We start from the raw sequence: 21,946 nt of genomic DNA, 5'->3' as shown, positions 1-21,946 counted from the left end.
TGTGTCAACAAACAGAAATATTTCATCTTGTTGCCTTGGAAACAAAGCTTCACCCCAACTTACCAAGATGCCAATAAATTGCCATCAACAAAGCATGATTTTAATACTTCTCTGGGGACTTGGTGGTTAGTGGGTTTACAATGACTGTATAGAAATTTAATGTAGGACAATATTGCTTTATTTCCACAGATATATTATAAAGTACCACCAGGATATTGTAGCTTAGTTTTAGTATATCATTCAGACAGATCATTATAGCTTTACTGTAGGCCATGTACTAAAAGCCCATATAGCAGAAAAAGATTTTGTTTAACAGGAAGACCAAAGTGCTGATTATACAGCAGCATCTATTCCTAACATTTAATAATGTGAATTTCTTTGTTATTATTATATTATTTAGGACAAGCGTTTACACCACTATGCCCCAACTGGGGGATATTGTGCTGCAGGGGGTACTTCACAACCAGTATGGGGCAGTGTGACCAACCAGTGGTTGCTAAACATAAATGATTGAACTTTCTAAAAGTGCTATCTGAAATGACCAAAATAGAAAAATAACGTAAACAATTTAATAAATGGATGAAATGACTGGTTGAAGTAAATCTAAAATTATTGGGTACATAGTTGAAATTGTTAGATAAAGTAGTGTGAAAAGGAAGCTTAAATGATTTAAAAGGATATCTAAAAGTAGCAAATAAATGCTTGAAATAATTACTTACAAACAAAAAAGTCCTGGGTTCGCAACCCGGCCTTTCTGTGTGGAGTTAGCATGTTCTCCCTGTGCTTGTGTGGGTTTTCTCCAGGTACTCCTGTTTCCTCCCACAGTCCAAAAACATGTATCTCAGGTTGATTGGTGACTCTAAATTGCCCATAGGAGTGAGTGTGAGTGTGTGAGGTATGTGTCTCTATGTGGCCCTGTGATGGACTGGTGACCTGTCCAGGGTGTACCCCTGCCTTCCACCCAAAGAGAGCTGGGATAGGCTCCAGCAGATCCCTGGGACCCTGGTTAGGAATAAGCGGGTAGAGAAAATGGATGGATGGATGGATGGATGGATGGATGAATGGATAAAAGTGAAGCAGTTAAAAGATATACAAATTCTTGAAATACCTAGGAGTAAAGGGAAGAAGAAGGATAAATATCGGAAATTGTTAGCTAAAAGTAATGCAGGGCTTTAACATCTGAAATTATTAAAGGCAATGAAAAACAAGAGTGAGAAGAAGAAAAAGTAATGGATAGTTTGAAAAGTTAAAATAATGGCTATGCACATAAAACTGCTAAATGTAAGAGAGGTTAAAAAAATACTCTGCCACATTTATCATTCTTTAAACACAATAAAATGCAAAGCAAGTTGTCAGAGATTTAAATCTGGATATCCTACATTTCTACAACTGTTCCTACCTGGAGGTGTAAGTCAAAAATGGAGCTCCTAGTGTCCTCCACCTGCAGGGGACACTGTGATGTCAGCTGTTTACTGCTGCAAGAGCTGAATATGCACATTTCCTCCTGAGGGTCACTGGGGTATTTTTAGTGTTTAAAAAGAGGTGAGAATCAAAGGGATGCCCAGGGTAGCTACTTCATGTGCTTGTTTCTCATTTTATCACGTGTAACAAGGACATTCCTAAATCCGATGGTTATGTTAGGCCCCAGGTATCGTAATTGTCCTTTTTTCTGTTATATTAAACAACAAGTCTTTTCACAGTCTGTAAATTTAAACAAATACTTGTAAAAACATCACACATGTAAGCGTATACAGTGGTTTTATATTCATCTCAGCTATGTACATGCAGGCTTATACATAGTAAACTGTACATCAATTTGTGTGTGTGTTTTCATCAATGAGGTGCAAAACAGAAAAATAAAATGAAAGATCAGATCAGATCTGTTTGCTAACATCTTGGCATCACATAATGTAAAAATCAGGCTTAAAGCCAGGAATTAAACAATACACTTGTTACTAATACAGAAGCAAAAAACAAAACCACAAGGCTAAGCCTGAGATAAGGAATGAATACAGCCAAAAATACTCTCTACTCTCTTGTTTACAGCAAACTGAAGTCCAACTGTCTCCCTAGAGCATACAGATCCCATGATTTCGTCGTCAGCATAAATGATTTCATTACATGTCGTTGTGTTGTGTGTTTTTGGTTTCACTGTTAGGCTAGGTATGATAAATTACACTCCACCAAAATATCAGCTCTCAAGATTTGCTGGGAAGAGGGAAAAAAAAAAAAAAACACGTATTTATCGACTGGTTGCCTGTTGACTCTCTCTGAAAAGCAATGAAGAGCAGCTTAAATTCTTGGCACTGACTTGGTTTTGCTCCTCAGGAGCCCTCTATTTCCTGATATGCTTCTCACTCTGCAGAAATGCTGCCATTTCCTCATTTCAGTTCCCTGCACAATCATCAGCATTTCTCCCTCCATGACATGAAAACAAACTAAGACTGAGTGCCTCTGCATGTGTGTGGTTCCAAACCCCCCTGTCAGCAATCACTGGGTGGGAGTCAGCCATAAACTGCACTTTAGAGGCCTATAATGGGCAACTGCAGAGCTGGCAAAACTTATATCATGCCTCTTCCCATTCAGACACAAATAGGATCATTATTTTTGGTAACTATACTGCAAGTGCTGGATAATTTCATTACAATACTTGCCATTGCATAGTGCTGCACTTCAGCTAAATCAACATTAATCTCACTGTATTTCTGTTATTGTGCTTAATTACAGCACGTAACCCATCAATAACCTAACATCCCACAAATGATTAGAACATTAGGGTTGATCCATACACAGTTTTTCTTTCTGCCTTCCACTAACATTATCATGTAAGTGACACGGCAGGACAAAGCATTTAAAAAGCTGTACGTTGACTGGTGCTCAGTTGGGTCAATATATTTCTCAGCTCAAAACCTCATATTGTTTGTCAAATGGCAGATGTGGCAATTTACAGCAGGACCTATAAAGTTCAGCTCATCTGATGAGATGGGGGAAATGCCCTCGTGTCATTCACCTTATAAAATGATGGATGCTCACAGATGTGAAAGCTGAAGCGCTTTATTATAAAGAAAGCAGAAGACATTTCATGGGCCACCACCAGTCTTCCCCTAATAAATAGGGGCTGTAAATACACAGAGTTACACAATCGTGGGCCAATTTTACAACCTTTTTCCGATGTGTTTGAAAGACTAATTTAAGGAACATCCTGCTCTCCTGAGCATTCTGTCTGTGTATTAACCTTAACTTTATTAGTTTTATGTTTCAACAGTGTTATTAAACTTATTTTCTGCACAAGAAAAAAAAATTCTATTACTTCACAGGATGGGACTTTATTTAAACTGGCATAGAAACCTATCAAACTATATACATATAAAGGTAATAACTGCAAACGTCCTTCAATGACCAAACTTTTGGCTCCATTAACAGACTGCATTTTCACCTAACCTTTCAGGGTTTTTAAACCATGCTGTCCTGGCCACAATATAGCTTCTCATACAGTCTCCTCTACAATGAACTCAATGGCATGCTGTGGTGACTGACAGGTCTCCACCATGGCGATTTCCTTTCCATCTACAGTGATAGTGGGAACAGTAATGGCCTGAGTTCCCAGAACAGTGGAGGGCAGGATGACAACCTGTGATGTACCCTCGATGCCACTGAGCTGATCAGAAGGAATCATGACCGTCTCAGTACCTTCTTCAGTTCCCTGCAGGACATAAATTGTCTGCACTGAGCCAGAATCAACCTCCCCTGTGGCGGCCAGAGAGGACAACACTTTGGCCCCCTCCAGCACCTTCTGGACATGGACGGCTTCGGCAACCTGCACTATCTGCTCGGCTGTTTCCAGAGGCAAGTCTCCGTGCAGCCGGATGTGTTTATCCAGGTTGGAGCGAGATCGGAAAGCAGCAGGGCAGTGGGGACAGGGGTAGGGCTTCTCACCACTATGGGTGCGGGCGTGCTCTGTGAGACGGGCGGCCACGCTGAAACTCTTGCCACAAATCCAGCAGCAGAAAGGCCGCAGGCCCGTGTGGATGCGCTCGTGGTCCTGCAGATGGGGCAGCTGGCGGAAGCGTTTGCCGCATTTAGCGCACTGGTGAGGGGATGGTGGACAATGGGGCCATGGAAAAAGGGAAAGTATAAAAAATATTTTAAAAAGTGAGAAGGTGGGAAGAAAATATAGTTATGTTATGTTCACAACAGTACCAGCGCACAAACTCAACCGCAATTAATATTTTTCAAGACCTCTTTATAGTATTCCTGCAGAGGCAGCACTTCTGTCTGGGACAGAGGAGCAGAGAACTGGGTATCGGGGGAAGACAGAAGTGAACGACAAACAAAATGATGAAAATGATGCACTACCTTGCAACAATTCAGTGTCAAATCTGCAGATAATTTTCACACAATTAATAAATTAATTGTTTGGTCTATAAACTAATAATTTAAAATGTCCATTGCAATGTCCTAGATTTTGAACAAGTGTTTTTTTTTTTTTTGTTTTGACAAAGAAAGCTAAATCCAGAGAATATAAGACTAATTATTATAATATTCTGGCAATAAACTAAAACCATTAATCGAGTACTCTTCTGCTTTACAAGTATGTAAGAGAAGGTGTGAGCATTTACACCATGAAGGACAGATTTCAATATCTGTTGGCATTGCTCTCTATTCAACAAATGTAGGTGTTCCCTTCAGGAAGGCACAGTATGTTTTATTTAAATTACAATTCAACCCCCTTAACTGCCCCTGTGCTTAAGGACCAATGCCCCTTGAACCTCAGTATTCAGAATGCCTGAGAGATATGGCTCAATGCGAAGCCCACAAACATTAAATCAATTTCTACAGTCTGATGTGCTGTGATGGGCTTGAGTGGGTCTATAGTTGATGTCCTGCCTCATCACCAGAGCAGCACAGAGAGAGGCAGAAAGTCCCAGAATAGTAACAGGCACAGGGGGGAGCTGACAGGCCCTAAGTCAGCTCTCCCATTAATCACAGGTACACTGGGAGGGAGGAAACACCCGCAGGGGACACACTGCACAAATGGCCGTGGTCCGGAACCGGAGAGATGGCCGCTGCTATGAAAGGGTGTGACCATGGGGATGAGGCAATGCTGGATTTCGATTTGAAATACAAGTGTTAAAGCGTGTGAAAGACTTATATAAAAAGGACAAAATATGATTGGGAAGGATGAGAGAAATTACTTCTTTATGCAAAAAACATACACCACCCTTCCTCCTTACCTCGAAGGGTCTCTCATCAGTATGTGTCCTCATGTGGACACTGAAGGTGGAATTGTAGGCAAATTCCTTCTGGCAAATCTGACAGCGGAAACGAGGTCGGCTTTTGGACTTGCTAAGCGTTCCTTGGAAATGAGCCAGCACATGCTCCTCCAGGGCACTGTTGGAGGTAAATCGGCGGCGGCAAGGCCTCACTGGGCATTTGAGAGGTGTCTGGCCCGTGTGGGACAACCGATGAAGGTCGAGGCCCTCTTGGGTCATGCAACGGTGGCCACATAGGTCACACTCAATCTGAGGGAAAAATACAGACATGAGTAAAAATGGATGGGAGGGGGACAAACTGGAAAGTACAGACGCACAGAGAGAACAGAGGGAGGCAATTAATGAAAAGATAAGGTCAGTGTCTTCATGGTCAATTGTGATGTAACCACAAGGTCTCCCTTCAATTATGACTGGAGACCTTTGTTAGAGATCACTCCTTATCTCTATGGCCACCTCAGTATTTTTGCCACAACAGCCACATATCCTCTTGGTCTCAAATGCCAGGTCTCGAATGAAGGCAAAATGCTGAAAATCATTTTTTAAATGGTGGAAGTAAGTTGAGTCCTGTAAAATTTCATGCACTTTCTTCATTGCTGTTATAAACATACATAATTTAACTTTTAGCAATCACTATTCTTTCTATGCTGCTAACCTGCCCGGTGCATCGTCCCCGGCCTTGGCCCCGTCCACGGCCAGCATTCCTCTCTTCCTCTGTGGTAGGACAGCGCTGCAGGTGGATTTCCAGCACAGACTGGTTCACGAACTGTGATGAACAGTGAGGGCACATCGCTGGCTCCTTGTCTGCAGTGGAATAGTGGTAGGTTTTAGACAGGTTGTCAAACTGTGTCCTCAGAGTCCAAGCAGCTCTACTGTGCCATGTTAATGTCTGGTGATTTGAGCATGTTGATTGCTAGAGATTAGGCAACAGTCAGTGACAGGTGGTACATGCAGAAATGGCTGCTGATGGGCAACAGTGCCAAAACATTCAGAGGCAGCCAGTTTTTGTGTGTCAACAAACGATCGTGACTATGCTCATTGGTAGCTCATAATATAACACATAGGATGAATTCAACTAAAAACTCTATGTCATAAGAAGTAAAATATGAACCTGTGTTGTAATCAGCTGTTTCACAGGATATTTTTTGATTTTATTTATTTTTGACAACTCAGTATAAAAAAAGTCAAAGTCACAAACTTTTATAATTATTAATACTTGTGCTTTACCTAATACGACAACTCTCTGCTGTGAAACAGGCCTGTTGGTCAATGAATTGATTAGTCCATCAAGAGAAAACAATTTTGAATCAAATCAATGGAAAGTCATTGATTGTTTGAAAATGGACTTTAGGTGGTTAATCAACTGTCAAAATTGTTAAAAATTGCAGAATTACTTTTCTGTCAGTTTGCTAATCAATTCATCAACTAATCTTTCTAGCCCTAATCAGCTGGTGTCCTGGTGGTGTTTTGGCAAAGAAAAACATCCTCTCATTGAGTTGTTCTTTAAAAACTTGCCTGGGAAATCCCTGATTCTAATGGTATGTCCATAGGTCATCACACCAACATCTTGCAATCTGCTAACCATCTGTACTGTCTATCCCAGTGGGGACGATCCACCCTGCTCCCCAATGGGACCCCCTAATTAAACTTTTAATAAGGACAATCTCAGCCCATGGCCCTGGACTAATCAATAGATCAATCTCTCCAATCATCTCTCTCAGAGGAGCCACGCACCTCTGACCCCCGATGCATGCTGACTCATCAAGCTTAACTAATAAGGTTGTTATGCCAACACTCCTGATTAAGATGAAGTGTCAACATGTTGACCCAATTCATTTACCTCCGCCTTCTTCCTCCACTCCACATGGGATGCAAATCAATGTTAAGTCATTGACCTAATGCCTCAGAGGAACAATACACATATAACATGGATGTATGTTTGTAAATAAACAGGATAGAGTACCTAGGAAAACTGATAGGGGCAGTTGTTGCCGACTTTGCTCTAATCAATACTAATTCAGTGCATGCTCTACTGATAAAAACATCATATCTTCCATTTCAATGAGGCACACATGCAGCACAATCATCTATCTTGAGGTTGTCATATATATTTTATGTATGTCATATATATCTGGCAGCCCTGAACCCTTTACCTTGATGAGTTAGGGAATGCAGGTCCAGGTCCTTCCTGCGTTTGAAGGCCTCTCCACATTCGGAGCAAGGGAAAGGGTGGCTGGTGTGGAGCAGTCTGTTGATACACACAAAACCAAGTTTAGACAGGTACACAAAAACAACAAGGTAAGATTATTTCATTTTATAATTATCTATCCTATTAACAATACATGTAAAACTTCTAACTCACACATATATATATATATATATAAAAATAAAAAAATAAAAAACCTGTCCAGGTGGAAAAAAGGCAAAAATCAATTTACATTAAATTAAATATTTACAGCTAAACCCCAAATATAAAGACCTAAATGTCTCGGTTAAAGACAAACCGTCACAGATAGGTGGAAAAGTCGTGTTTTGGTTTTAAGCTGGCATCCTATATGTGACTTGTAGGAGGATTACCAGCAAATGCACTCTCAGCTGTGCTTCAGGTTAAATAGCTGAGTGTCTAACTGGAGATAAATGAATAGCCTTAAATTGGGAGGAGTCAGAGTTAGGACAAGAAAGACTACATTTATCCACTGCATAACGTTACATGGGATACAGCCTTAGGGGAGGAGAGAAGTGTTAGGATGTGTTCACCTAATGCTGCATCAGACCTGCTTCCACAGAACAGGAAAAAGAAAAACACTGGTTCTTTTGGCAGCTTTTCATAATCAGAATACAGATGAGGCTATAGCTAATATTAGTTCAAAACTAGTCAAATCCACAAGTTGCTTAAGGTAAAGCACGATGCTAGAGGTGACCTCCCAAGGCCGCATAACAGGCCCGGCTGTTTCTGTTCTCTGTTAAATAGACAAGAGAAATCAATATTTCAGGGACAGCTGACCCTGAGCCAGCTGGGAAAATTACATTTCCAGTCAGGGTCACCTCTCCTCCCAGCCAGATGTTCTTTAATGAGTGGGGGTGATGTTGTACATGCAGCATTAGTACGACATGTATTGATACACTGGCTAGATGAATAGCCAATAATTTTCCTCTATGTCCGAATATTTCTATTAAGTTCAAAATTCATTCTTGACCTCGGAATTAAAACAATCTAAACTTGAGGTCTTCATTCACATTAAGATCATTGTGCTGCTGTAAAGGTGCAGTCAGTGCTAAAAAACACACACATTCCCACACACTATATTCCCTTGCTCAGCCAGGTAAGACAGGACCAGGCTCTTCTTCCATCCAGGGTTGTTATCGTTGCCATCTTAATTTACTGGGCCTCTGTCTGTCAAAGTGGCTGAGGCTTAAGGACATCTCAGTCAGTCTGTTTGCTACACAGCTTAAAGTTCTTTCTCAGTAGCTGGACACGGCTCAGCTACTACTACACCTTCTGGTGAGCGAAAGGAAGTTTATCTATATCCTGCCCTGTGTTCTGTTTGAAACAGTAACAATAATGTATTTACAGTCAACAAGGGTTGAAACGACTGAATATTGGCAATTCTACTAGTTAATTCCACCTACACTTCTGTAAGTAAAAGATGCTAAAAACCTGATGACAAAGTGATATTACTTGTGATGGTTAAGTTGTTCCTCCGTGTTGAACCGTGAGGGGCAGTGGGGACAAGCGAAGAGATGAGCAGCACCCTCATTGTCCAAAGAACACACCTGCACACACAGCAGTCAAGGTCAAGAGAAAAGGATCCCCAAGTTGTCCAAAAAAAAAAAAAGAATTTTTTCAGCTGTTCATCATTTCCAAAGTATGACACCTGACAGAATTTGTGCTGAAATCCTGTAGACCTCTAATTTGCATTTGATTTTAATATATTTTAGCAAAGAGAAAAAGGTAGAAAGCATACGGGTTTTCGTCCCCTCTTGCGCCGAGGCTGCATTGATGTGTGAATGAGTTGGTGTCTCTTCAGGGTGGCTGCCTGGGAGAAGTTTTTGCCACAAACATCGCAGCTGAAGGGTTTGGTGCCTGTGTGGCTCATGCTGTGGCGCAACAGGCTCTGGGAGTTAGTGAAGGACTTTGCACACACCTTCACAACAGAAATAATAAGGATTAGTGCCACAGATACATTTACAACAGATTTAAGGTTTAGGCTGTACATGATTAAATTTGATCAAACTATAATTTTCAAAGCAATTTTTCTGTTGCAAGAAACCAGGGAATCTGTCAAATATAATGAGGATGAAGGATAAAATTAAGTTTGCCTCAACTTCGAAGCATTTCATCATCCGATCAGTGCCAGCTGCATAACACACATGGCATTTACATCAAAGCAAATGATCTGTCAGACATAAGAAATGACAAATGTTAAATGACACCTTGCACGTGAAGAGCTTTTCTCCAGTGTGGCTGTATACATGGGTGCGAAGGAAGACACGTCGTGTGAAGGTTTTGCCACAGTAGGGGCAAACATGGGGTAATGGTGTGCGGGCCCAATCCTGCAGCAGCTTGGCAGGTGGAGGGGGGTTGTTGTTGTCTGAGTATGCTGCGGTACTACCCTCTGATTGCTCTTTGGTACTTGAACCCTTGTTTCCTGACAACAAGCAAAATGTTTATTAGGACACCAAAACATGCCGCAACTAATTCCTTAAATGGGCATAATCTCCACTTACCTTTGAGCGCATTATTTCCACTCAGGATCCTGAAAGAGGGCCTACTTTTCTTAGGAAGAGGTGACCCCGACTCACCAGCTGAAGCAAGTGAGGAGAGCAGCCGCTTTGAGCTCTGTGCGGTTTCCTGAGGTTCAGAGAAGGCTGTTTCACTAACTTCAACTCCATCTGCCACCTCTGTCCCTGATGTGAGGCGGTGCTCGCGGAGATGGTACAGGTACTGGGTGGTGTTCATAAAGCTTTCACCACAATAGGAGCAACTGTGTAGTGGCTCCTTCAGGCCATGTTTCTGTATACGATGGTCAACTAGTCCACTATCATCACTGAAGCTCTGCCCACAGTGGGTGCACAGAAACATCTTAGGCTGTGTGAAAGTGGAGCCCATGCTGGTGGTGGAGGGAGTGGCATCTTGCTCATCAGATCCACAAACTTCCTCTAATGTTGATTCAGGAACCACGGCCACCTTTTCCTCACCTTTCTGTCGGTGTTGCTTGCGGTGATAAAGAAAAAGGGTGGTGTTTAGAAAGCTTTCCCCACACACAGAGCAGCGGTGTAGAGCTTCCTCAAAGCCATGTTGGGTCTTGCGGTGGGCCACTAGTTCAGACACCAGACAGAAGCATGAGCCACAGTCAACACACAAGAGCACTGCTTCAGGTTTAGGCTTTTTGTTTGCCCCTCTTTTCTTGGGTGATAACTCTGGATTAGATGACACAGCAGCCACCTCAGAAACAGGTTCAGATTGAAGAGCTGAAGGGCTCTCTGCATCCCCCTCCTCCTCTTTCTCTGCAACCACTTTATTCTCAGTCTCTGCAACCACCGGATTCTCTGTCTCTGTAGCAACATTCTCTGGTGGTTCTGGTATAGGTTCCGTGCTAGTTTCACTCTTTGAGAGAGAAGGATCATCAAGATCTGAAGTTGAAGCAGAGCACTGAGCTGCAGGGGTCTCGGCCTCAGGTTGTGAATCAGAATTTGACTTGCTCCCAGAGGCAGACTGCTGACATGACTCTTCTTTACGGTGCTGCTGCCAAAGGTCTAGACTCTTGAAAAGTTCATCACAGTCTCCACACTGGTAGAGGATTCTGGGCTGGTCTGATGGCAGCTTTGCACTGACTGTAGCCTGCTTGAGCACATTCTTAGCAGGCTGCACAGAGGTATGCCCTGCCTGGATTTGAAATTGTGGGACTGCAATTGCCCTTGATATATTTATGGTTTGTTGCTGCAGTGACAAGAGAGGGGAAAAAAGACAAAAATTAGAGATTATTTTCAATGTGTCACTTGTTCTTTGTGTACAAATGAAATGACTTGTAATACTAACTATAATACTGACTAAATAATCATCCTGAGTCCATTCAACCTGAAATGTTTTTCTTTAATATTATTCTGTTTGGCAGAGGAATGAGAATTCAGTGTTGTGGTACTGAGGTCAATTAGAGAAGCATGTGTTTAGAGCCAAGGTTCCCCTGAGACCACCAGACAGCCAAGATAAGGCCTCAGCCTCGACAATAACTACCCAATTCCCCCCATCCATATATGGATGATAGAAACAGAACTTCAAGGTCAAGGTTAAAGACTTCTGAAACCTCCTAAATCATGACAGTTTAGCGTGTCTTACACACAGTAACAATTCATGGGGTTTTGTGGTAGTAGTCTTAAGTGAGTACTGAAGACCACCTCCAAATGTGATCTGGCTGATTCAATAGCATTCTGACTGTACCTAAACTTTGCAGTAATGTGCATTTCTCATAGATACAGATCACATAATAATATGAGGTTTAAACATAGATGGATTAGGAGAGAATGGACCCCTGGTTGTTTTTATGCCCCATTGTAGTTGTTTTGCATCTGGTTTTAATTGTTGTATTTTCTACTTATTCATATCTTTAAGATTTGTCCCTTTTTGTTGCATTTTAAAACTAAATGGATTATTATATAGTATGTGCTAAACCTCTAGTCAATAAAGGGCATATGGATTTTTATTAGTGTGGAAGAGAATATAGGTTTGCCATCTCTAAACTATGCTGTGTCTAAGTGCTTGATGTCCACATCACTCAGGTCTGTAATGGAGCAGAAAATTAAGCTCAACAGGTTTTACACGCAAACGGTAGTATTTAAAGGTTTGGACCTTGATATGCAGCAACAGCATTAACTTTTGATTCTTCAGGTAAGTGGACAGGTCTTCATTGTTGTGAATGAGGCTTTTCACACTGTGCATGAAAAACCTTGGACAGTTTTACAATCGAGGCTATGCTCCCATTTTTCACATATTTATCAGATGAATGATTTTTTTTTTAAACCTGTAACCAATTACTTTCTCCTTCACAATTCCAAATGAACATCACAAAAGAAAACAAGCGTAAAAGGACTGAAATATTTTGATTCATTTGACTTTTTAAGTGACCATGTTCCTGACTGTGATATCATCTTTCTTAACCTACAAAAGTCAAAAAGTAATGTTTATGTTTAGTCTAACACAATTTACAAATTGGTGTCTTTCATGTTTAGGACCACCTTTCAATTATAACCCTGAGCCATCCTGATTTTTTTAAATGAGACTTTCATTAAAACTGTACCAGTTGTAGCATATAGTATATAAACAAGATCCTATTTTATCAGACTGAGAGTGGGCCATTTTAAACAGGCAAACTGTATTTCAAAACAAGATAAAACAATAAATAAGTCTGTTTGACCTGCAGGAAAAGTGTAAAGGGTCTGGATTGTTTTGTTCCATTATGAATTACTCAACAGCTGCAGTGCATAGTTTAAGTCAGACAACACAGCTAGATGATTCTGGCCTGGCGACAGGGACCAACCACTGTTCAGCGGGCTTTATCTTCACTACCCATTTAGCAACTACCCACACTAAACTTGGAAATGATACAAATCTATTTCTGAATAAACACAGCTTGGTATTTCTCCTTGCAATGTGCATACAAAAAAAAAAAAAAAAAAATCTACTTTAAACAAAAAAACAAAAAACAACCATCTCAAAATTGTGCCCACTACTGCCTTTTTTTCCTTTTGTTTTTCTCTAAATTCGGTGTGTGAAACTACAAAATTGGCAGGAACATAGTTTGTTGCCATTACCACCAAGAAATGTAACACCAGAGTACTGAGATTGAAAAAAGCAAAGAAAACTAGAGGTAGATCTAACAAGACTACAAGACAACTGTTAAAACTAAAAAACGAAAAGAGTTTAGGCTTCCAGTTGGCAGCCTAATTTCTCATACATTATTGTAGAGCTCCTAATGGCACCATTTATGTGAAGTATATATTTTTAGTACGTTGATAAATATGTTTGCAGATCACGCACAAACATAAATAGGCCTTTTTATATATTCAGCCATATTTTAAATCAGTGTCACATGAATTGTAATTTGTAGTTAATGAATTAGGGATCCTTGCAATTAACCAGTTGTTAGGTTAAGTAAGGGCCAGTAAGCCAAAAGGTACACAGGATTTATAGTGTTTCTCCAGCTGATTCATCTATGAGAAGGACAATGAGCGATCCATCAGGGGAACGGGTGGCACTGACTGATGCATTTCTCACGCTTCTCTTCCCACTGGCAACTCAGGATGCAATCTGTCTGTCATGAGAGCCACTGTGCTTTATGGACGTGTGCTGAAGACTGAAATAAAGGAGGTCTAGGCACAAGCTCAGACAGCTATGCCTAACTGCTAAACAGGGGCCAATGACTGCTTTTAACCCTGAGGGGCTTCTGAAACTGTCATGGAAAAAGGCAAAAAAGAGTGACAATCACACGAAGACTCAGCTCAATATGTCAAACTTAAAATACGCCCCATCATATAATTTTCAAACTCTGTAATTCAAATGATGTCTTTCTAGGACTCTGAATTAATAGAGCTCAGCATTTTGATGAAATGCATCATGCAACATTCTAAACAGGAAAAAAATCCACAGGACTCAAATTCAGCCCAACAATACAAATGCAATAAAATGTACATACACAAGGATAGATTTAGTGCACTGAGGGAAAACAAGATAAAATGACACAGTGTGTTGACTTCACCCACAGAAGGAAGAGGATAGCCTTGTCACAAAAGACAAAAAAATTTTTTTCATCCTCTTGCAAACAATTACTACTGGAGCATGAGGAACATTCTGGTGATTCAGCTGGCCTCACCCGACACCACAAAAATATGACATCTTGGGCCTCAATCTGGACTCTTCTTCTCTTGATCCTTCTTATTTTAAACTACTGTGATTTATCATTTTAATAACAAATGGGGGGGGGGGAATAAAGATCATATAACCAAAAAATATTATCTTTACAAAAGCCTATACGTCATAATGTAGGTTAACGGACAAAACTGATGTAGGGCCCACAACAGCAGAGCACATTTAAAACATCAAACATGTCATACATTTTGAAATATAAAGCCTGATTAAGAAATCCAGCACTCTGTAATCCATAATCAATCCTCTTTTAGCACTGCCACACTTGTGCCTGTCACACTTGCTTGCCTCACTAGTGACTCATTACACTGATAAACAATGTGCTAATGTGTTACTTTGCCATTACTCTAGACGGAAAGCAGGTCCAGGTAGCTCTTAAGTAAAAAATATGTTGTATACTCTGCAGGCCTTACTACACAACCACTGCTGATTTCTCATGGTAAAAATTGAATTTCTGAAAAAATGTGTTACTAGATAAGATTAGATGATAACTTAGTGACGGATATTTGTTTTAAATATGTAAATGTAGTAGTGTAGCACAGGCAGAAAATGGGGAAATCTGTCTAACAAATTCAATGTAATGTAAAGATCTAGATCTTTTAAAAAAAAACATTCTATTTAAAAATATTTGCCTTGTAACTGAACTTGTGACCACATGCTGAATATTACCTGATAAAGAAATTAAGACGTGACACTTTTACCTTAAGGAAAACTGAAAACGAGCCATATCAAGAGTGAATTACACCACACAAAAAAAGCTCATTTACCTTCCCTAATAATCTCTTTGTAACACCAAAGAACTACTGGCTATTCTGTGATGAAAAACATGACACAAGACAAACCCTAAAGCAGATCTTAATACACAACGATGGATTAAAAAGAGGAAATCATTACAAACTCAATATCAAGTGCTCTGATGAAGGTTACTGGGATGAGTAGCAGTTACTTTACTGTCATTCTTTAGATATGATTTAAAGACCTTTATGCAGTCACACAGCGAGCCATTTCAGGCCCCATTGTTATAACATTCATGTTCTATGGATTATGTTCTTGGTCTTAAAATGCCCAGAAATTGATGATTTTGCCAGTATTTACCTGAGTCTGTAAAAAAGGAACAGTGATAGGGTTGGATCCAGATGTGTCCAGCTGTTCATCACCAGCAGTGCACGTCAATTGGTGCTTGAGGACCTCTTCCAGAGTATTGAACTCCTGGTAACAGGGGAAGCACATGTACACTGACGAACTCTCCATGGCTGCAAAGGGATTAGAAATCAAAAACATTTCATAAGAGACGCAACAATACAAAACTGATTTAGATAACACTACAACAGTTCACAAAACTCAACATGATCTGAATATGAAAATAATATCACAACGTGAGACTCATACAGATGCCTACACACAGTGCATTACATTCGAAGTTAGGTTGTGAACATTGCCCTCTCCTGATGAAATGAAGTGCCTGCATATATTATCAGCTTGGACTCAAGTGCCAGGAGGTTAACTCTGGGGTTGCCAAGATGACTCACCATGCACTCAGCCTGGACTAATTGTTATTTTGACCATGCAGGTTGCTGTGCAGGTACAGACTCTGCCAAGTGATTCTCTCTCCCTATCATGTCATTGGATGAATCGAGATTTAGCTCCAGCATCAATTAGATATGTGCTGTAATTGGATCATCTAGAAGTGCAGTCGAGTTCATGCTGCTGCTAAATCTAACTATAATGAAAGTACAATCAGTGCCATACTTCTCACTAGCTGGATACCAATTAGATCTCATACTGCACTAACAAACCTTTACCTCAAAAACAGAAACTTACAAAAGCCTTCAATGTCACACAGTTATGAATATGATTTAAATAGTTTCAGCAGCAGTCATCATAAAGAGATAAGATCATACAGTAATAACAGTGTGGCTCAGGGATGCGTGACAACAATGGAGTTGTACAACAAAAAGAGGTAAAAGCTTTATTAGGCATTTGCTAAACAGAAAACACTCCTTAGTGGGCTCAGTTGTTTTTTGTCAATATGTTGATATGCTGAAATAAAAAATCTTACTTAGAATTTAGTAGACTTATAATTTAAACAGCCATTTATTGCTTAATATGAATATTAAGCCAATAAAACAAAATGAAATACCCCACTGCCCTGTATTGGGGTCATAGTCTGGCAAGGTCTGAATGTTTGTGTTCTTCTTATCAGCAGAAATTGTGCCATCCTGACAGATGGCCAGATACAACACATTGGGTTTGTGGAAGGACTGCTACACGTCTGTCCCATAATAAGGGATGAAATGTGAGGTGGTCTGCATCAAAGCTGGATTAACAGGTGAACTGCATAAGGGCCCCCAGAAGCTCACTCCATATTTGGTTATTTTACTATTAACCAATGATCAAAGTTGCTGCCACTTCATTTCCCATCGTCAAACTGATTATGCAACTAGCTAGACGTCAATAATAATGTGTAGTAGGTGTCAGTAAAGGCCCAAGTAACGTCCCTTTCTAAAATACCGTGTTATTCGTGAGTCAGTTGGGTCTAACAACTGTCTAAACGCCATCAATGTTATTCCACGACGTGCAATATGGACGATGACCTCAAGCTAGCCAACAATGCTGAGTAGTAACTGCAGGGCGCTGTCAGCAGTGAACACTGAGGCCAAAGATAACATTACCAATCACTCATAGCTAATGAGTTAACTGGGCAACAGCAGAGCCTCATATTAGCGCATTTAAACGACTTGCTAATCGTCTGATCTGAGAACCAAACAGCGAGCTAGTTGAAGCTAGCTGTTAGCCACTAGCTAGTTAGCTGTTTAATCTCCAACTAACAAACAGCGATGGCCATCTTTCTAGCAACATGGCTAATGTCTACGCGGCGTGGTAGCTAGCTTTGTTTTGCTAGCGCAGTGGCTAATGGAGCAACCACGGCATCGTTGCTTGATAGTGGACGTAGAAGGCGAATTGGCGAGCACCTAAACCCCTTTTACCACCCAGCCCAGTGGAGCTTACTTTGTGGTACCAAGGAGAAGAAGAAGAAAAGACCGAAGAAAGAAGGCGGGATACGCTTCTTCGGTGGTATAATGGCGGCGACAGACTAAAAGTTAACATTAACTGTCTCCCCCCGTTGAAATCCTCCATTCATACAGAAATAGCGTGAAATATGTCACCGAAAAAGTTGCATTTATATAAAATAAGTACAATAAATTCATTATAACTCACCGCAGCCAGACGTTACCGATCGAGGAAATCGGACAACTTCAGTTTTTTCTGCATGCTAGAAGACGCGATGTAATTGGCTGTGGCGGTCACTTCATTCACCAATAGGGTTCGACTACACAACACACCGAGGGGTTTTGTAGTCCAAAAGCGCGCCAGTGTAGTAGGAGCAGACACAGTCCAGTAAAATGCTTACAATGTTCTGCAGCTGTAAAATAATCCAATAAACTACTGTCTATACACACTCTTCTCTTCCTTTCTGCGCAGTGAGTACTTTATATTTAATACTCTTAGCAAATTGTACAGGGTTACACAGATAAATAAATATTATTTTTCAGATGGCCGTTGTTTCGTTATTCAGATGTCATTCATTTAAAGGCAGTACTAGGAACATTATTACCTTATTACTGTCTTAGCCAAAAGAAACTAAAAGAAAAGCAGGCCAATGCTTTCATGCAAACATCAACCTGTTCTTATGTTAATGGTAAATAAGACAGTACTTTACTGACAACACTGAACTGTGGCAAATGTTTTGTATATAAACATTTATGCAATATATATTCATCTGTCATCTCAACTAGATTTGGATGCTGAGTAGACATTTAAATACAAGTTTGACTCGGAGACTGTGATGAACAGCACAGCAGTATAGTGTATTTCATTCTCAGCCTCATCCAAATTCATAGATGACACTTTCTCTTCTCCTCCGTATGGCTGGATTAATCCCCATTGACTCCCACTGTAAGTCCCCTAGGCAGCCACAAATTCACTGGTGCCTGCTTCTCAGCTGTAAATATTTGCTATGATTTCGATGGAAGTAAACTCAATATCTTCAATTGGAATATTATTCCCTGCTCACATCTTTTCAGTGCTCCCTCATCATGTCTTTGGTTTGCAGGACTAAGATGCAATGAAGGAGACTGAGATGTGTCTGGTGTGTTACTGACAAAAAATGAAATGTACTCTAAAACATGACTTTGCAATAAATAAATAAATAAATAAAACCCAAATGGTTTTAACTTTAACACTTTAAATAATTCAGTTTCCTGGATATTTCATAACTACTGACCTTTTCACCTTTGAACTCATGTCACCATAACTGCACTTGAAACCCCACAGAGGTTTATTGAATCAACACTACACTACACTTATCAGATTTACCCTCTTCAGAGTGAGGACAGGCAGCTGACTGGTGTCTCTCGATTCTGCTGCGTCAAGTATTATATACAGAGGTCAGTGGAAGTATAGAGTAGCCCACTTCACTTATTTCCCAGAATTACACAGTGCCCCAATGTGCCCCAGTGGCTGATTGGGAAGATGAGCAGCTCCTCCAGACTGCTTAATCTCACTCTGAGTGGTATTAAAAAGCCAGCCGGGCATTTAGCCAGAGGGGCCAGAGCCACCCAGGCTTCACAGACACTCTACAATCTACTGAAAACACTGCAGAATAACATTACTGAACTTTGACATATCACATCACCATGATGAAGATTTAGTAGACATGTTTTTCAGTGATAGTGACAGTTCACAGATTACAGCTTCCTGGAGAGGAGGGCTGTGTTGCTTTCTTCTTTAAAACTTGCAGCTGCTGGTGTGCTCAGGTGGGAATAATAATAATATTAATAATAATAATAACATAATGATAGTTTTGAAAACAACCTCACCAGTTTGGCTGTTCTGGAGCTTTTTTGGTCACATTATCAGCAACAGATGTTTCCCCTGCTGTTATGGATATGAAAGACACCCTCAGCTGGCAGTTTATTTGGTACACCATGCTAAAACTAATGCAGATTATTGCTATTCATGGTTTTTATTAAGTAACTGAACTTAAGTACTTACCATGTCAGTTAAACAGTGACTGCTATTAAACTATACCAGTAGTGCTGGAACCAGCTACTGGGGCCATAAACTGTCACATTATTATAGTTCTGTCATAAATGATTAAGAATATGTGAACCATTACAGAAAGGTGGTGTAAGAAATTATTATATTTCTAATAGCATATATACTGTAAGTCACCAACTATCACAGGATTTCTTCTGGCTACACATTCACATTACCCTTTCTAACATGAAAAAGTGCATGATTATTTCATAAAGGAAATTCTTTCTTCAAAATTATGCTTATGTTTATGAGTAGACACCAAGGTCTGAGCTAAGTCATACAAGTATAAAGTATTCATTTAGGTAAGCAGACGTTTTGGTGTAGGCTTAAAGTTGACTAAGAAATTTTAGTTCTACATAAGACAGCAAAGGATCTTCAATAGTCTACATGTATTTTCTACTGAACACAGATAAAGACTAAACAGGAATGTTCAGGGACACTCAGAAACTACATTAAATCCTGTTCTTCCTTTACAGCGGTGAACAAAAAGATTGTTGCTCTGAGAGAGCTGAATGAAAGAGACGAAGGTATTCAGCTGTATTTTGAGAAATGAACCGAAGGTTATTGAAGCCATGGAGCCCAATGAGACCAAGGTGATGATCAGATATTTTTAAAACTACATTGTGTCACTGAAAAGCACCGCCAACACAAAACAGTGAATGTCAGCATGAATCAGCCCTGAACCCTGCCCACCTTTCACACATCTGACTGGAAAAGGGCAAGATTTCATCAGTCAAGGTCCAAAATATTTTCACTGACATTTGCAATCACATGGCTGCCATAGCAACCATTCTAATTTCATCATTCTCCAACTTGTCCCTCCCAGAGTTCACTAATCCACCCAACTACACAAGATCTTCATTTCAATAATCCCTTCACAAACTGCTTTTATACAAAGCTAAAGCAAATCCTGTGATTCATATCTGATTCAAAAATCAAAAGGTACATTAGTTGTGTGTTTCTTCTCTTTCAGTACATTTAGTAACATATTTGTTAAAAAGCAATAGGTAATGTGTACATCAATAAAAGAGGGCTGGAAATGAAAGCACAAGTACAACAAGAAACAGCATTAAAAAAAAAAAAACAAACCTGATGGCTCAATGTGTTCTCACCCTCATCACATGCTTCTTAATATGTGATTGAAAAACCAATTTTAATGCAGGTGAAAATACATACATCAATCATGTTCATATTCTCAAGGAAGAGACCTCCTTTAGTCATATCCTCAACTGGTGTATGGAGCACAGGCACAAATGAGAATGGAAATGTAGACACACATGCAGGCCAGTGCACTGAAGAAACTTTAATTAAGACAAAGATAACTCAGACTTACAGATAGGCAACACATAAAGGTGGCAGGACCTTAGAATGATGTATAAGTGGTCAGGGAAGGTCAGGCGACCAAGGGGAAAGTTTGAATGCATCTGCTGGCAGAACAGAGAATGGCAGAAGACAGAGGAAAATGACCATAAACACAAGGCTAAGATAGAGACTATGACATGTTTCATTAGTGATGCATTCTGTAGTGGTGGCAAAAGTGCTTGGATCCTTTGCTCAAATAAAGCACCAATACCACTGTGTTTAGCGGTGCATCATGTGCTGCACAGAAGACTAAGTAACATTTTTAAGATTAATTCCATGTTACTAACATCTTTGTACACACAGGACAGGTGAGCAATCAAACATGTTCAAATGTCATTACCACTTGTCTTGCAACTGTGATCATGTAAACATGACTTAAGATTTCAGGTATAATTCAATCATGAATGTGAGACAGGAACAGTTTCATCACTTTATTAATGAGTTTAATTATTTATACCAACAAACAAAAACTGTCTCTCTCCCGCCATCCCTCTGTCTTCATCATCTCCTTTATCCAACCGTTCTGTTCCCAACAACATTTTCACCTCAGACAAGGGTAATTAAAAACGAAATGTGACCAATCAGAAGGTGGAAAAAGAAAAGTTAAAATAGTACATTTAGTCAGCTCTTCATTTAGGAAAGAGTACAATGTCCATGGTACAGACACAGACATGACGCACACATACACACGCACACAGACACAAACTCCCTGCAGCTGTGCTCAAAAAAAAAAAAAAAAAATCCATGTATCTGTGAAACCTACATACTGTCAACAAGTCAAACAGATTACACTCATACAACACACAGAAACTGAAAACAGGAGACAGTCAGACACAGGAGATGATACATGTCAACCGACATTTTTCCCTTTTCCTCCAAAGACACACAAACGAACATCCATGCACGCACGCACACAGAGCTCCCTCCCAACATCACAACCCCATAGATCCAGAGCCTTATAACATTCCCTTCACATTGAAGTTAAAACTGGAGTTAGACCTGTTGGCTAGCATGTGCACCTGGATACACACTGATTGGAAAGCACAATACAGCGCCTGGATCTGAGTACAGTATCTTGGATGTGAAATCGTCTTGCATGTGACACTGCTGGACTAAAATGTAAAAAGAAAACAAAAACAAACAAAAAAAAAATCAATTTTGCCACCCCAGTAAAGAACCCCACCCCCCCAAAAAACAAACAAAAAAAAAAACACAATAAATAAAACAATTATGACAACATCTATGAATGAGGACTAAGGGAAAATCGTGAAGAGAGAAATGGAGGGAGAGAGAA

General features: G+C 40.1%; 1 protein-coding gene across 2 annotated transcripts; it reads right to left on the bottom strand.

The window, feature by feature from the left end:
* Positions 1 to 1,741: 1,741 nt before the first annotated feature.
* On the bottom strand, positions 1,742 to 17,493 carry znf574 (zinc finger protein 574). Of its 2 annotated transcripts, none has more exons than XM_026317143.1 (10): positions 17,410 to 17,493; positions 15,286 to 15,443; positions 9,999 to 11,211; positions 9,705 to 9,919; positions 9,236 to 9,415; positions 8,950 to 9,044; positions 7,424 to 7,518; positions 5,926 to 6,074; positions 5,235 to 5,522; positions 1,742 to 4,087 (listed from the first exon to the last, which is right to left on the bottom strand). In XM_026317143.1, exons 2-10 carry the CDS (start codon positions 15,439 to 15,441, stop codon positions 3,488 to 3,490), a joined length of 2,991 nt encoding a protein of 996 aa, XP_026172928.1. In that variant the 5' UTR covers positions 15,442 to 15,443; positions 17,410 to 17,493; the 3' UTR covers positions 1,742 to 3,487. The 2 variants fall into 2 exon arrangements, with proteins under 2 accessions (XP_026172928.1, XP_026172929.1); XM_026317144.1 differs by lacking the exon at positions 17,410 to 17,493 and adding an exon at positions 17,200 to 17,310.
* Between the last annotated feature and the right edge of the window lie 4,453 nt (positions 17,494 to 21,946).

The sequence above is a fragment of the Mastacembelus armatus genome, chromosome 16 (genome assembly GCF_900324485.2).
Source record: "Mastacembelus armatus chromosome 16, fMasArm1.2, whole genome shotgun sequence".
NCBI lineage: Eukaryota > Metazoa > Chordata > Actinopteri > Synbranchiformes > Mastacembelidae > Mastacembelus > Mastacembelus armatus.
This window is presented reverse-complemented; position numbering and strand designations above follow the sequence as displayed.